The sequence below is a fragment of the Bubalus bubalis genome, chromosome 16 (genome assembly GCF_019923935.1).
Source record: "Bubalus bubalis isolate 160015118507 breed Murrah chromosome 16, NDDB_SH_1, whole genome shotgun sequence".
Classification (NCBI taxonomy): Eukaryota; Metazoa; Chordata; class Mammalia; order Artiodactyla; family Bovidae; genus Bubalus; species Bubalus bubalis.
Window position 1 is genome coordinate 1,222,911 of NC_059172.1, and position 16,969 is coordinate 1,239,879.

The 16,969-nt window shown below is 45.0% G+C and overlaps 1 protein-coding gene across 1 annotated transcript; it reads right to left on the minus strand.

The window, feature by feature from the left end:
- Positions 1-11,337: 11,337 nt before the first annotated feature.
- Positions 11,338-12,299, minus strand: LOC102394720 (olfactory receptor 4D11-like). The gene has a single exon (XM_025265828.2). It carries the CDS (start codon positions 12,271-12,273, stop codon positions 11,338-11,340), a length of 936 nt encoding a protein of 311 aa, XP_025121613.1. The 5' UTR covers positions 12,274-12,299.
- Positions 12,300-16,969: the final 4,670 nt, after the last annotated feature.

The following is a 16,969-nucleotide window of genomic DNA, read 5'->3' on the forward strand; positions in this document are numbered from 1 at the left end:
CTGCTAATACTGATATCTATATCTTTGCTGCTAAGTCACTTCAGTCGTGTCCGACTCTGTGCGACCCCAGAGACGGCAGCCCACCAGACTTCCCGTCCCTGGGATTCTCCAGGCAAGAACACTGGAGTGGGTTGCCGTTTCCTTCTCCAATGCATGAAAGTGAAAAGGGAAAGTGAAGTCGCTCAGTCGTGTACAACTCTTAGCGACCCCATGGACTGCAGCCTACCAGGCTCCTCCATCCATGGGATTTTCCAGGCAAGAGTACTGGAGTGGGGTGCCATTGCCTTCTCTGATACCTTTATTAGCTATTATTTTAAGATGGAGATCTATATGTATCTCTCTGTCATCCATCTACCTATCTCCATCTTAAGAACAATCTATTCTGTTCTTAGGATGTATGGACATATGTTGTGTCTACTGGGAGACATATCCTAGAATAGTCATAGCACTGTTTGTAAGTGCCTCAAACTGGAGAATGGCACAAATACCTGCTAACAGTAGAAAAGATAAACTGTTAAATTCACACACTGCTGCGTAGCAATGGGAAAGCTCTCACTACATGTAACAACATACACGAATCTCACGAATATGTGGAGCCAAATGGTCCAGGCACAAAAGATACACACACTCCCATTTTGTTCACATAAAGAACCGAGGTGTGCAAAACTAAAGGGAGCGTGAGGGGGGCTTTTGAGGTGCTGAGAATGTTATGTTTCTTTGATCTGGGTACTTGTTGCAAAGATGTATTCAACTTGTGTGGAAGTTCATCAGACTCTAGGCTTATGTACATTTTTCTATATGTATGTACATTGTACTTCAGTAAAGTGTTAAAAAATATAAATGTGGTAATGACTTTATAATATTTTAGCCTCATGTGTAAAGGCTGCATTTCATTTCAAGGAAAATTTAATTGACTACTCAGGATGATTCCCTGGAGAAGGAAATGGCAACCTGCTCCAGTATTTTTGCCTGGGAAATGCCAAGGGCAGAGGAGCCTGGTGGGCTACACACAGTCCAGGGGTCACAAAAGAGTAGGACATGCCTTAATGACTGAACAACAACATTTTCATAATTATTATTTTATAACAAATAAACTTAAAGCCTTTATCAAGTAGACCGTGAAAATTATCTTGTCTTTCCCTTGTTTATTTGCGTTGGGTCCTCCCACATTCTTGCCTCGTGCAGTGGCCCTGCTGTGGCTCTTTCTCTGATTCCGGTTTTAATTCCTCACACCCCCATCCCCACTCCTTTTGCTTTTCTAATCTTAGAAAGTCTTATAAGTTAGTCGCTCAGTCGTGTCCAACTCTTTGCAAACCCGTGGACTGTAGCCTGCCAGCCTCCTCTGTCCATGGAAATCTCTAGGCAAGAAGTGGGTTGCCATTTCCTTCTCCAAAGCTTAGGAAAAGATCCTTTAAAGAGCACACTTCCCCAGGCAGCATTCTCCTTTTATTCACATAGAAAAATAAGAGAAGAGCCCCTTTTTCATTTCATTGCTGTTAGTGCTTGTTGTTTATGTCAACAACATGGAGTGATGAGAATAATGTTATTGTGATAAGAGTAAATGTTCAGAATCATGAATACAGAAAATTTTGGCTCTCAGGAATCCTAATATTCCCCACACTAACTACTTACCATAACCAATGGAGAAATCATCCTCAAAGTCTTTGGTTAATCCGGAACGTAGAAGTATTTTAATTGACGACAGCATCTTATTCTAGACTCTTTCTTTCGGATACTGGAGTGATAAGTGATTGGTTTTCAAATCTTCTGCTCAGGAAACCACTGTGACAAGATTAAAAGCTTCTGCGTCAACTGTTCTCCCTTCCTTCCTGCTCCTATTTTTCTTCTCTATTTCTGTTTTCTTTCCTTCCTCTATATACCATTTCTAGGGTTCTCTAGAAACCTAATACAGAACCAATAAGATCTGTATTTATATCTGTATCCATCACATATATGGAGCTTCCGTGGTAGCCAGCCAGTAAAGAATCCGGCTGCAATGCAGGAGGCCCCAGTTCGATTCTTGGGTCGGGAAGACCCCCTGGAGAAGGGATAGGCTACCCACTCCAGTATTCTTGGGCTTCCCTGGTGGCTCAGCTGGTAAATAATCCACCTGCAATGTGGGAGACCTGGGTTTTCTTTTTTTCTTTCCTTCCTCTACATACCATTTCCATGGCCATGTTAGGGTTCTCCAGAAGCAGAACCAGTAAGATCAGTATTTATATTTGTATCCATCATATGGATATATATATATGTACATATATATACACACATATGCACATTTAGTGAAAGAATTATTATGCAAAATTGACTCATGCTGCTATGGAGACTGAGAAGTCCCTCAGTCTGCCTTCTGTGAGCTGGAGACCCAGGAAAGCTGATAGTGGAATTCAGTCCTAACTCAACGACCTGAGGACTAGAGGAGACAATGGTATAAAATGATGAGATGGCCGAACTTGAGCTGTGAGGCCAAAATAAGGGGTCCAAGGACTTCCCTGTCAGTCCAATGGCTAAGACGCCAGGCTTCCCCTGATGGGGGCATGGGTTTGATCCCTGGTCAGGGAACTAAGATCCCACATGCTGCACTGTGTGGCCAAAAATAAATAATAAAATGGAAACTGGAAATTTTTTTCTTTTCTCTTTTTATCTTTCTTTCTTAAAAAAAAAAAAAAGAATGGGGGTTCCATTTCTCCCTCCTCCACCTCTTTTGTTCTATTGGGGTCCTCAACAGGTGAGATGATATCCACCTACTGGGGGATGGGTGACTAATCTGATTTACTGAGTCCCCAAATCCAAACACAAATCTCATCTGAAACAGCCTCTCAGACACACCCAGCAACCAGTTTTAATCTGAATCCCTGTGGCCAGTCCAGCTGACACATAAAAGTAATCATCATAATGACATCAAGGAAATGGTGAGTCTAACACAGATCCTCTCCTGAAGGCATTTACAGTGAAGACAAGAAGCATGTTGCAGCTCGTGGAATCGGCAGAAAGAAAAGTGCGGCTGTACAAAATCACGGGGAGATATATGAAAAACCGTCCCACTGGACATAGAATATTTGCAAACCTTGTCCAAGAGGCCTGCTGGGACAGTATCACATCCTACACTCGCATTTTGGATACACCTTTGTGGATCATCTGGAGCGTGTATGCAGTTTGGGATTGACCACTTCCTAGCTGGTTTGACCTTGGGCAAATTACTCGATAATAGTACCAAACTCATGAGAAATACATGTGAGGGTCACAGGACGTGAATTAGAGTCAGTTCTCAGGCTGCAGCACTAGAGCTGATTTACTACCTGGTGACAGCTGGGCAGGAACTCAGGCAAACTCTGGGAGGTGGGAGGGACAAGGAAGCCCGGTGTGCCACCGTCCCTGGGCTCTCGAAGAGTTGGACACGACTTGGCGAGTTACTCAGACCTACCTCATACGCAGGGCTCTTCTAAGGCGCAGGCAAGACAGTATGTCTGTTTTGCAAACTAGAAGCCATTGAGGAACCTGAGTTGCCAGTCGCTACCCTGTCTCACCAGCTTCAGGCACACGCTGCTTCCTCACACAAGTCAGGTCCCTTTTGCGGACTTGACTGAGAGTGGGTCATCTTGCCACTGACTCTGTGGTTCAAAGCCCTCTTCCCAGCACTTTGGAATAAGTGTAAAATGCCATTTATCCTCTAGGGATGTTTTTCTTTTTTTACACAGCGATTTAAACTAAGGCATATGTTAAAAAAAAATCAGGGTATTATATCACACACCTGCTTATAACCATAGGTAAGTTTATCTCTGTATGCAGTCATAAATATAGGTATTTATATTAAAAAAATCTTTACAGAAAGAAAATAAACTATAACCCTCACTTTGAAACCCAGTCATCTGGATATTTGGCTTTGGGGTGGGGTGGAGTGGGGTGGGTTGGGAGTCCAGGCAACTTGCAAGGTTTCAGCATTATAGAAATCTGAGCAGAATAATGGAGCCCTGCTTTGCTAATTTTTTCTTCCTTTTTGTGAATATTTATGTTCATTTTATTGCTTCTAAAACCCATCATATCCATGTGAAATAAATATGATTATCCTGATTTTATAGAGGAGGAGACTGAGGCACAGAAAGATTAAGTAACTTGGTCAAGATCTGACTACTGGTAGATCCATGTCTCAAACCAAGATTTGTCTTAATCCAAAGACTGATGCTATTAACTACCGCAACTATACTTCTTCCTGGTGTCGATTAGCCCTTCTCAGAAAACCCTGAAGAGAAAAAACATCTTTCGCAAAGCAAGTGAGAGTAGAACGTGGGTGTGTGATGGTGAGGGCAGAAGCCAGCACACGGTGAGTGGAAGGCTTGACTGGGAGTAACTTACACGAGAGGGTGTCAGAGTGATGGGAAAAAAATGCAGGGTTTGATAAGTAGACTGCATTTTTCAGAGGTACCTTCACCAAGAACCTCCATCAACCACATAGTGTTCCAACGCAAGGTGCAGAAATGAGTTCTCAGTAGCATTCCCTCAAACACAAACTCCTGAAAATCATGAATCTTGTGGGTCCCTAAGGATGCTGTCTTTGATCAGAGTGAGGATGCTTTGAAACTGTAAGATTATGCACATTGCATTGAAACACAGGCACAGGATGGGTGGGGGGTGGGTAGTGGATAAAGAAATACAATTGTGGGGAGGGGTAAATTCAGAGTTTGGGATTAACACACATTGAAAGTGAAAGTGAAAGTGAGGTCGCTCAGTTGTGTCTGACTTTTTGTGACCCCATGGACTGTAGCCTACCAGGCTCCTCCGTCCATGAGATTTTCCAGGCAAGAGTACTGGAGTGGGGTGCCGTTTCCTTCTCCAGGAGATCTTCCCAACCTAGGGATCGAACCTGGGTCTCCTGCATTGTAGGCCGATGCTTTACCATCTGTGCCAACTTCCCTGTTTCCCTGGTGGCTCAGATGGTAAAGCGTCTGCCTACAATGTGGGAGACCTGGGTTCAATCCCTGGGTTGGGAAGAGATCTCCTGGAGAAGGGAATGGCAACCCACTCCAGTATTCTTGCCCCCTCCCCCAAAAAAGGGGCTCAAAGAAATACACATTACTATATATAAATTAGATAACCAACAAGGAGCTACTGGATAGCACTGGGAACTAAGTATTTTGTAATAATCTATAAGGGAAAATAATCTGAAAAAGAACATATATATATATGCATAACTGAATCACTTTGCTACAAACCTGAAACTAATACAACACTGTAAATCAACTATACTTCAATCAAAAAAAAAAAAAGAAATGCAATTTTCTGTGCTTTTACAAGATGAAAGGGATCATGAAGTTTTCTTAGAAATCACCCCCTTTGGGGACCACCCTTGGGAAACAAGCTTATCGGACACCGCAGAGCCGGCAAACTCAGGCTCCCTTCCAGCCCAGCTTCCCACCGAGTGTGCTGCCCCAGGCCCTGCACGGAGTGGAATCTCAGAGGGGCCCCCGTCACAACTGTCTCTTTTCCTGGATTGAAGGGTGCCTACTCTTGATTGAATCCCTCCAAGTTTTAGGAACGTTGTTCATGTTCAGTAGCACATGGGAGTACAGATTAGCTAGCTGTTAAAACACCTTACTCAAAGCTTTCCAAATGCCATTCCCAGCCAAGAAGCAAGGCTGGCCAGAGTGCACATTCGGAACCAGGAACTGCTGTCTTGGAGAGCAGTTTTTCCAAGGCTGTCGCCCCTGGGGACTGGGGTATCGGCACCCTCTCTACCTTGAAAACAATTCGCATCTCAACATCTCACCAAGTAAACATGTTTCGTGTCCTTGGAGCCACCTGACCTTCTTCTATTTTGCAAGCCCCAGTTCCCTTTTTCCTAATAGTGAAAAGCTACCACTTTTCTTGACTTCATTAAGAGTTTGCTTTCAAGAAGAATATTCTGCATACTTACACCATTTCTGAAAAATCTGCAGTCTTCCAGTTTAGAAAGTTCACATCCGCCAGCGCTAAACGACTCAGTCTCTAAGGGAAAAGTTGATCCTCTTATGACGCTCCCACCGCATCTTAGAAGAAGTCGGTTCTGGGGAAATTCTGTTTCCTGGACAGCCTACCTCAAGGCGAGTGATTTTGCTATGTTTTTCCTTCAGGTGGGAAATGGCAACCTCGGGAAGTCACATCATCTCGTCTCTTCTGTGTTGCCTTGCAGTGCCTCGGCCACCTCTGTTAGTCCCCCAGCCGCAGCCTAATCAAGGAATTTGCACTGGGAGTGTTGTTGGGTATGAATGCAGAAGCTAAGTGGCCAATTCAGTGGTGTTCTTGTGGGAGTCATTAAAGGGTCACCAAGCCCTCCTTCTCTCTCTCCGTCTCCCTCATCCCCACTCCGACCCGTCTCACAGGGACCTGCAGAGACACTAGTGAACACCCAGGTCATACCCTTTTCTCTAGAGGAAGCACGTGAGACGTGTGTTACCCTCCTTGGCTTAGGAAGAAAATGTTCTGTGAAAACACACCGTGGATCACGCAACTTTCTTCCTCACCAAAATTGGTTTGCTTGCCGCCAGCTGGGAAATGAAACTTAAGTAAAAAGGCAACAATAGAAAAATCAAAGCTCTGTGGCCACAGTCAGGGTAGCTCTCAGAGGCCATATGGCGTGGCTTGTAGATGCAGTTTCTTTTCTTAAAAATGAATTTATTTGGCTGCACCGGGTCTTAGCCACCGCACTTAGCACTTTTGATCTTCACTGTGGCCCGCGGGATCTTTTTTAGTTGTGGCGTTCGGGATTTTTTTTTAGTTATAGCATGTGGGGTCTTTAGTTGCAGCATGCAGAACATTAAGCGACAAGAATGTAAAATCTTAGTTGAGGCATGTGGGATCTAGCTCCCTGGCCAGGGATGGAACCTGGCCCCTGCAATGGGAGCACAGTCTTAGCCGCTGGACCGCCAGGGAATTCCCTGCACTTTCTGTTGAATGTGACATGCATGTTGCCCCACGTGACTGTCTTAATCTACATCTCTGAGATCCACGGCTCACTTGGATCCTAGGGAGGTAGAATGGTGATAGTTCTTGATATTCATCTGTTTAGTTACTTCAGAATTATTTTATGGCATCGGGTTCATGCCCAGAGATGTTTATCATTACAATGCTTGATTAAAGGGCGTGAGGTAGGAAAGGGTAGTTTGAAAGCTATGTATATGACCTATGGTCGTGAAAGTCGCTCAGTCGTGTCTGACTCTTTGTGAACTCATGGACTATACAGTCCATGGAATTCTCCAGGCCAGAATACTGGAGTGGGTAGCCTGTCCCTTCTCCTGGGGATCTTCCCAACCCAGGGCTCGAACCCAGATCTCCCGCATTGCAGCTGGATTCTTTACCAGCTGAGTCATGAGGGAATCCCATGTATATGACCAGAGCCTGTTAAATTTTCTATGGCTCTTAACAATAGAGCTTAAGCAATAATAACAACTTATTTAAATGGGAAAAATGCAGCCCAGCTTGTGACTTTTATGTCATCCAGAGAAACAATAAATCTTGGTATGATGAGACGCAGCTGCTTTCCCCTTCTCTGGGGTCATTGAATCAGGCTACGCCATGTTTTTAGACACAGTTGGAGGGAGTATCGGGGACAATGCTGTGGCTGGGGTTCTGAGTTCCTGTCCCCTGGGGACTATGCTTCTGCGATACAGTGACGCACACTCCACAGGTCCAGTGCCTACGCAGTGATAAAACTCTGGTGTGAGTGAGTCACAGGAAGGAAAGGGAAGGATGCATTTGCATGAAATGGGCTATAAGGTGCTTTGTGGTATGCAGTTTTCATAGGCAGTTTCATAAAGAAAACCTTCAGGAGTCTAGAGACCAGAGCTACCTGATCAATGTTAGCAGGACCATAGGAGTGGTGACGACAAGTGCGGATTCTTCTTGGCATTTGCAGGCTGGGTTAGTACTGTGAAAAGTTAGAGCTGATTGATCAGGGGCAGGAAATGACCAAGTGAGCTGGTTAGTTCATGGGTCCTTGTGGGGTCAGCCCAGATCCAGTGAGGGGTGTGAAGGAAGTCTGTCTTTAAGACTCACTGTGTGTGCTCAACCGGGCAGCCTCACAGATGCAGCCCCTCAGGCTTCTCTGTCCACGGAATGTTCCAGGTAAGAATAGTGCAGCAGGTTGCCATGTTCTGCTCCACGATCTTCCCCACCCAGCGACTGAACCCGAGTCTCCTAGTTGGCAGGCGGATTCTTTACCGCTGAGCCCCCTGGGAAGCCCCCTCAATCCGCACCATCCTTTGGCTAACTAACTCCCTCGGGGCTCTCTTTCATCAGCTTGGGTCTGCCTTCTCCGTCTGATCCCTTATCTCTGCTCTCAAAGCCGTGGCTTCTCTTTGAGCCATGGTTTTCTTTTGCTGCAAAGCTCTCTTGTGCTGCACTGCAGCAGCTTCAGGGTGGTGCTCCAAGCTACGTGAATAGGAAGCCCTGTTGTAGTGCTTAAGTGACAGAAAGCTAGAATTAAAACAAAATTATTAATTTATTTGGCTGCCCCAGGCCTTAGTTGCAGAGGCGGGATCTTTGCTCTTCATTGCAGCATGCAAGACTATTTTTAGTTGCAGGCATGCAAACTCTTAGTGGAATGTGGTTCCCTGACCAGGACCGGGACTCCAGGCCCCCTGCATTGCAAGCATGCAGACTTAACTACTGGGGAGGCTTAACTACCAGGGAAATCTCAGAAAGCCAGAAATTTTAAGATGATCAGTCAGTTCAGTTCAGTTGCTCAGTCGTGTCTGACTCTTTGTGGCCCCATGAACTGCAGCATGCCAGGCCTCCCTGTCCATCACCAACTCCCGGAGTTCACTGAGACTCACGTCCATCGAGTCAGTGATGCCATCCAGCCACCTCATCCTCTGTCGTCCCCTTCTCCTCCTGCCTCCAATCCCTCCCAGCATCAAAGTCTTCTCCAATGAGTCAACCCTTCACATGAGGTAGCCAAAGTACTGGAGTTTCAGCTTTAGCATCAGTCCTTCCAAAGAAATCCCAGGGCTGATCTCCTTCAAAATGCACTGGTTGGATCTCCTTGCAGTCCAAGGGACTCTCAAGAGTCTTCTCCAACACCACAGTTCAAAAGCATCAATTCTTCTGTGCTCAGCCTTCTTCACAGTCCAACTCTCACATCTATACATGACCACAGGAAAAACCATAGCCTTGACTAGATGGACATTTGTTGGCAAAGTAATGTCTCTGCTTTTGAATATGCTATCTAGGTTGGTCATAACTTTCCTTCCAAGGAGTAAGCGTCTTTTAATTTCATGGCTGCAGTAACCACCTGCAGTGATTTTGGAGCCCCTCAAAATAAAGTCTGACACTGTTTCCCCATCTATTTCCCACGAAGTGATGCGACCAGATGCCATGATCTTTGTTTTCTGAATGTTGAGCTTTAAGCCAACTTTTTCATTCTCCACTTTCACTTTCATCAAGAGACTTTTGAGTTCCTCTTCACTTTCTGCCATAAGGGTGGTGTCATCTGCATATCTGAGGTTATTGATATTTCTCCCGGCAATCTTGATTCCAGCTTGTGCTTCTTCCAGCCCAGCGTTTAAGATGATAGCCGCTTTGAATTCACTGTACACTCCCACCTTTTCCACACTATTTTTTTTTTCTAATAATGATGAATACGGGCCATATATAGGAGAAGAGTATAACAGCCTGATGGGGGACAGAATGTGTGTTAGGAAGAGCTAAAAGGGTCATATTAAAATGGACTCATTTGTGGTTTTTACCACAGATGAGCAAAGCAGTTAGCTGTAGGAGATTTTTAACTATCTGCTTTATGCTTTCTAAACTTTCTGCATTTTAGGTAAGAAATACATTATAAGTGTAATTTTAAAATACAGTTATTTTCATTTTGGAAAAGAGAGAAGCATGAACACTAATATAAAATAAATAAATAAAATGGACCTATTTGCCTGTGACTGAGCATTTACTATCTGCCAGGGACTGTGTTCCACATATACCAATGCCTGCTAACCCTCACAGCAACGCCAGGAGATCGTATAAGTACATTTGGATGGGCGAACTGTGGCCTGTGAAGCGTTAAAGTAACTCAAGGGACTTCCCTGATGGCCCAGTGGTTAAGACTCGCGACTAACCAAGCCTGTGAGCCATGACAAAGCCCACTACCCTGGGGCTCCATGAAAGGAGAAGCCCCTGCAAAGAGAAGCCCACACTCCGCGTCTCCGGAGGGGAGCCCCTTCTCACCGCAGCTCGAGAAAGCCTGCTCACAGCAGTGAGGACCAGCGCAGCCAAAATAAATACCTAAAAAAGAAAAAAGTTAGACTGACTCAAGATCACACACTCGATGGGTGGCAGAGGTAGGATTTAGAGCCGGGTTTGTATAACTCTGAAGTTAGAGCTCTCAGCTGCCACGCTTTACTTTTTACATTGACCGTATTTGTAGACAAAAATGCTAGCCTATGCTGCCTGTTCACAAACACTAACAGATGAAAAGCGGACAGTCTGGTTAGAGTTTTATCTATCTTTCTCTCTCTTTCCAGTGGGAAGAATGTAAATCCTATCTGAGTTCGGGCCTAGAAAGGTTTGCAACTGAAAACTAGCTCTTGAATAAGGAGAATGGGTTACTCTTTGTGTAGGATCCCTGAGGTTCTCCCTGCCTTTGTCTAACCTTATAAGAATTTGAATCTGTCTTTAGTTCTGCATAAGGTAAATGCCTTGAGGCCATCATGGGAAATCTTCCCAAGCTTCTTCATTCTGATAGGAATCCAGGGGTACAACCATTAGGCACCTTTGAGGTGCTCACTAGGTTGGGAGCCCATATGGAGTTTAGCTCAGCAGAACAAATTCCTTAATCTGTGATAGGCCATATGTATTCATATACGTGTATTTCAGGGGCACTGATCATGTGAACTTCCTCATAGAGCATTGCAGTTTGGCATGGACAGGTCCAGTAATGAAGTGAGTTGCGTTCATATGGTGATGGCAATGACTGAGTATCTGAAGACTTCTCTCTGGAATTAACTCGAGATAAGAGCTTGAGCAAATCACTCTATCTTTATTCTTCTATTTACTTGCCTTTTGAAAGAAAAGAGACTGACTAGATTCAGTCAGTCTCTTCATCTGCCATATAGCTTTCGCGATTGACACATTGTTACTTTGGTCTTTGAGTAAAAATACATCAGTCAGCTTCATCCTGTAACCCTGATACTCTGTGCTCACAAGAGGCTTGGCTTACCAATAATCTCTTCATTTAAATTGCAAAATAAAGTGTTACCTAGTACATGCAGTTGGTTTATTGACAATGTATTTAACTATATAAATATGACTCTATGGGAAAAATAATGAAAGGGGTCCTTGCTGATGAAGAAGCTGGAAAGTCTTACTCTATTTCATTACAGAAGGCCTGAGTCTTCCGCTCAGTCTCCGCATGGCTGCCTTCATCTCCTGGTTCCTCAGGGTGTAGATCAGGGGGTTCAGCAGAGGGGAGATGACAGTGAAGGTCACAGAGACGGCCTTATCGGTGGGGAGGGTGGAGAAGGGCCGGGCGTAGACGTAGATGCAGGGCACGAAGTGCAGGGTGACCACCGTGATGTGGGCGGTGCAGGTGGAGATGGCTTTCCCCCTGCCCTCCCCAGAGTGGGACCTTATTAGTAATAATATGACCATGTACGATACAAGGAGGAAGACGAACCACAGGGTGGTGAGCAGTCCGCTGTTGGAAATCATCAGGAGCTCAAGGACAGCAGTGTCCATGCAGGCGAGTGTGAGGACCTGGGGGACGTCGCAGTAGAAAGTGTCCAGCACATTGGGTCCACAGAAGGGGAGGGGGAGCAACAGGGAGATCTGCACGATGGAGTGGACGAAGCCCCCCGCCCAGGAGGCCACTATCAACCCAATGCACCGCCCCCGACTCATGACGGTCACGTAGTGCAGGGGCTTGGAGATGGCCACGTAGCGGTCAAAGGCCATGACCGAGAGAGAGAAGATGTCTGCGCCCCCGAGGAGGTGGAAGAAAAACATCTGCGTGAGGCAGCCACGGAAGGAGATGGTCTTTGTCTCTGAAAGAAGGTCCACCAGGACCTTGGGGGCGGTGATGGAGGAGAAGCAGATGTCCAAGACGGAGAGGTTGCGGAGCAGGAAGTACATGGGGGTCTGGAGGCGAGACTCGCAGCTCACAGTGACCATGATGAGGAGGTTGCCCAGCAGAGTGGTCATGTACACAAAGCACAAAAAGAGAAATAAGACCAAGCTCAGGTCTTGGGACTGAGTAAGCCCCAGAAACACAAATTCATTTACTCTGCTACGATTTCCCAACTCCATTGAATCATGTGTCCTCTTCCTGTGTACCTGGGGAAAAATGAAAAGTGTTATTTCAGAGAGTGTTCGCCCTACCTTAACAGAGTCAGGTTTAGAGAGTCAGGTATTAGGTCTAAAAACAAGTGAGATATTTTACCCAGTGGATATCTGTTCTGGGGTTATGGCTAACATGAGCAAAGTGGTACCTCATGACACAAGCATGCATTTAGTTATTATTTCCTATGTAGACTATAAATGTTTTAGAAAATGAATACAGTGATGCTCTGCATATATAAGTTCTAAGTATTCAAGATTAAGTGACCATTTGTAGCATGAGGAATATGAAGTTGGAGTTGGCTTGGTGAGTGGCAGTGTCTGATACTGCTGGGTTTCCATGAGTGCCTGTTTGATATGACTTAGTTCTCAGGAGTTCCATTTTTTCCCTCAGATGATGCCTTATGTAAATGGCTTAAAAACTGCTATCTTTAGAATGGTTCTCTTTGGACTGATTTTTATAGAAGCACTCCTCTCTTTGTCAAACCACACTTCCCCCTACCCAATTATTTGATTTATTATTTTAAAGAAAATCCCACATTGTACATAAATTTACCCATTACTACTTAGTATGCTAACATATAATGATCTATCTACCATGCCATTAGCACACCTAGCAAACAAAAATGCCTCACATTTCCTGATACAAATGAGACCCAAATATTGCGATTTCTTAAAAAGTGTTTGTTAAGGACTTTTGTGGTGGCGCCGTGGATAAGACTGTGCCTGCCAGCACAGAGGACGCAGGTTCCATCCCTGGGCTGGGAAGACTCCACGTGCTGAGCAGCAACCGGGCCCGTGTGCCAGCGCCGCCAAGCCGAGCTCTGCAGCCTGAGCGCCGCAGCCTAGAGCCGTGCCCACAGCAAGAGAAAGCTCGGGAGCAGCAATGGAGACCGAGTGAAGCCAAAAATAGAGAGACAAATAAGACATTTTGGCAGTTTCTTAAAATGCTAAACATACACTTACTGTTTAGTCTTATGGCTTTGGAGTTACTACTTTTTTGGTGTGTGTATGTGTGTGTGTGAATCTTTGAGATGGCTCTTATTTCTTTGCAGTTTGCCTCCCTTTTCTTGCTAGCATCAGAAACAAAGGTGAGATACGTTCCCCTCCTACTTTCTTGGTATATCTTTCAGTTCCAACGAAGATCTTTCTTTCCACCCTGCTCAATTTCCCTTCAGGTTGTCTTTCCTCTGGGTGCAGTTTTGTCCACAGTCTATTTAGTATGGAAAACTAAAAAAGCTACGAGAGGTCTCACGGCATACAGCAGAAACCTGGGGAACTCTGGCGTCACAAAACCTGTTCAAGTCCCAGATAGACCCTAACTGGTTATACAAAAATGGGCAAGTTGCTTCATCCCTTTGGCCTCCGGCTCTGCACCGGTGTTTAGAAACAGTAGCAACTCTTCTATATAATTTTTATAAGGATTACATGAACTCACCTATGTAAAACATCAGTACTTCAGCAGATGTACAAGTTGGATTTAGAAAAGGTAGAAGCACCAGAGATCAAATTGCCAACATCTGTTGGATCTTAGAAAAAGAGAGAATTCCAGAAAAACATCTACTTTCTGCTTCATTAACTACACTAAAGCTTTTGTCTGTGTCTATCACAACAAACTGGAGGATTCTTAAAGAGATGAGAATATCAGACCACTTTACCCGTCTCCTGAAACATCTAAATGCAGGTCAAGAAGAAACAATCAGAGCCAGACACTGGCTCAAAATTGGGAAAGGAGTACGTCAAGGGTGTATGTTGTCACCCTGCTTATTTAACTTATATGCAGAGTACACTGTGTGAAATGCCAGGGTGGATGAAGCACAAGCTGGAATCAAGACTGCCGGGAGAAATATCAACAACCTCAGGTATGCAGATAATACCATTCTAATGGCAGAAAGTGAAGAAGACCTAAAGAACCTCTTGATGAAGGTGAAAGAGGAGAGTGAAAAAGCTGGCTTAACACAACTTTAATAAAATGAAGATCATAGCATCCAGTTCCATTACTTCATGAAACATAGATGGGGAAAAAATGGAAACAGTGACAGATTTTATTTTCTTGGGCTCCAAAATCACTGTGGACAGTGACTGCAGCCATGAATTTAAAAGATGCTTGCTCCTTGAAGGAAAAGCTATGACCAACCTAGACAGCATATTAAAAAGCAGAGACATCACTTTGCCAACAAAGGTCCACATAGTCAAAGCTACGGTTTTTCCAGTAGTCATGTATGGATGTGAGAGTTGGACCATAAAGAACGCGCTGAGGAATTGATGCTTTGCAGTCAATCTTTAGGGAAATCAGTCCTTAATATTCATTGGAAAGACTGATGCTGAAGCTGAAACTCCAATACTTTGTCCACCTGATACGAAGAACTGACTCACTGGAAAAGACCCTGATGCTGGGAAAGACTAAAGGCAGGAGGCAAAGGGGATGACAGAGCATGAGATGGTTGGATGGCATCACTGACTTGATGGACATGAGTTTGAGGAAACTCCGGGCTTTGGTGAAGGACAGGGGGGCCTGGCATGCTGCAGTCCATGGGTTTGCAAAGAGTCGGACACGACTGAGCGACCGAACAGCAGCAAAGCAGCAGCAGTGGGAGCCCTGCCTGATCCGCGATAAGCGTGATTACATGTGTGCCACCTCAAAGGAAAGCTTTAGGTTATTCGTTCTACAGACATACAACTTTTATTTTTTCTGGAAGCTTCCCTTTTTAAATTCCTTTTGAAGACATGAAAGTCACATTTGAGAGCTTTATAATAATTATTATTTTAACATTTAAAACTCATGAAATCTTCTATGAAATAAGAATAACAATTGGCTCAGAGACCAGGCATAGTTTTGTTCTTTAATCTCTGAGTCCTTTATTTGCTTCTGTGGGATGCTGTGGGCCCAAATACCTTCCTCTTCTTTACTTTAAAAATTTTTTTATTTTATATTGGCGCATAGTTGACTGAGTGACTTCACTTTCACTTTTCACTTTCATGCACTGGAGAAGGAAATGGCAAGCCACTCCAGTGTTCTTGCCTGGAGAATCCCAGGGACGAGGGAGCCTGGTGGGCTGCTGTCTATGGGGTCGCACAGAGTCGGACATGACTGAAGCGACTTAGCAGCAGCAGCATAGCTGATTAACAATGTAATATCAGTTTTGGGTATACAGCAAAGCGACTCAGTTATACATGTGTCTGCTTCCAAAGTGACTCAGTGGTAAAGAACCCGCCTGCCAATGCAAGAGACGCGGGTTTGATCCCTGGGTCAGAAAGATCCCCTGAAGAAGGACGCGGCACCCCCTCCAGTATTCTTGCCCAGGAGATCCATGGTCAGAGGATCCTGGCAGGGTGCGGACCATGGGGTTGCAGGGTGGGAAGCGACTGAGTATGCACACGCACACATACGTGTATCTGTTCTTTTTCAGATTCTTTCTCCGTTAAGGTTATTAGAGTACTGAGCAGAGTTCCTTGTACTGTACAGTTTGTCTTGTCGGTTATCTGTTTTAAGTATAATAGGGACACACAGCTTCTTTAAATATACTGACCATCTCTTGGAGGAGCTAAATATTTCTGAGAACGTGTGTTTTACAGCTTCATCAGAACATCCTGCTTTGAGGAAAATAGAAGGCTGTTTTTCTTTCCGTTGCAAGCAGAGTGACCCAGAAGGTGGCGGCAGTGTATGGCGTAAGAAGAGGGCTTGCTTGATTGGGCTTCTTGTCGGACCAGAGAAGGCTGGGGCAGGATGTCTGCATGGAGAACCACAGGTTCTCAAGTTCTGGTTTTGCCCCTGTGTGATTCATGTGAATAAGAGACCTACTGAGTCTCCACTTCATGTATGGAATGGGGGTTGTAATACCTGCCTCCCAGGGAGGTTAGGAGGATTAAGGGAATTAACTTCTGCAGTGGTCTCAGTGCACAGGCTTGTTGTGGTTCAGTCTGTAAGTCGTGTCCTACTCTTTGCAACCCCATCAATGGCAGCACCCCAGGCTTGCCCGTCCTTCACCATCTCCCAGAGCTTGCTCAGACTCACATCCATTGTGTTGATAATGCCATCCAGCCATCTCATCCTCTGTTGTCCCCTTCTCCTCCTGCCTTCAACCTTTCCCAGCATCAGGGTCTTTTCCAATGAGTTAGCTCTTTGCATCAGGTGGCCAAAGTATATTGGAGCTTCAGCTTCAGCATCAGCCCTTCCAGTGAATATTCAGGGTTGATTTCCTTCAGGATGGACAGGTTCAATCTCCTTGCAGTCCAAGAGACTCTCAAGAGTCTTCTCCAACACCACAATCTGAAACATCAGTTCCTTGGCGCTCAGCCTTCTTTATGGTCCAACCCTCACATTCGTACATGACTACTGGCAAAGCCATAGCTTTGACTATATGATGGTTAGTACTCTGTTGAGTAGCCTTAATACAAGAGGCTTATCAGTAAAAGAGTGTACTGAACTAAGTGGTAGCTGAGCTATCAATCCTGACCAGTTTAAAAAGAGAGGAAATGGTTACCAGCAAAAACCAACTCCATATATTTGCTAGAGAGATTGAGAGAATCCATCCTACTTACAGAAGCCTTCCACAGGGTCCCCCAAGTAAATAACAGACTGTGGTCTGCACAGGAGGGTAGAAGGAACCTCAGGCCCTGAGGTGAGCCCATGTATCAGAAAGGAGCAGGTCCCATGTTCACCAAC

Excerpts from the sequence above, each read along its gene's own strand:
- LOC102394720 (XM_025265828.2), bottom strand. The coding sequence starts at position 12,273 with ATGGAGTTGGGAAATCGTAGCAGAGTAAATGAATTTGTGTTTCTGGGG.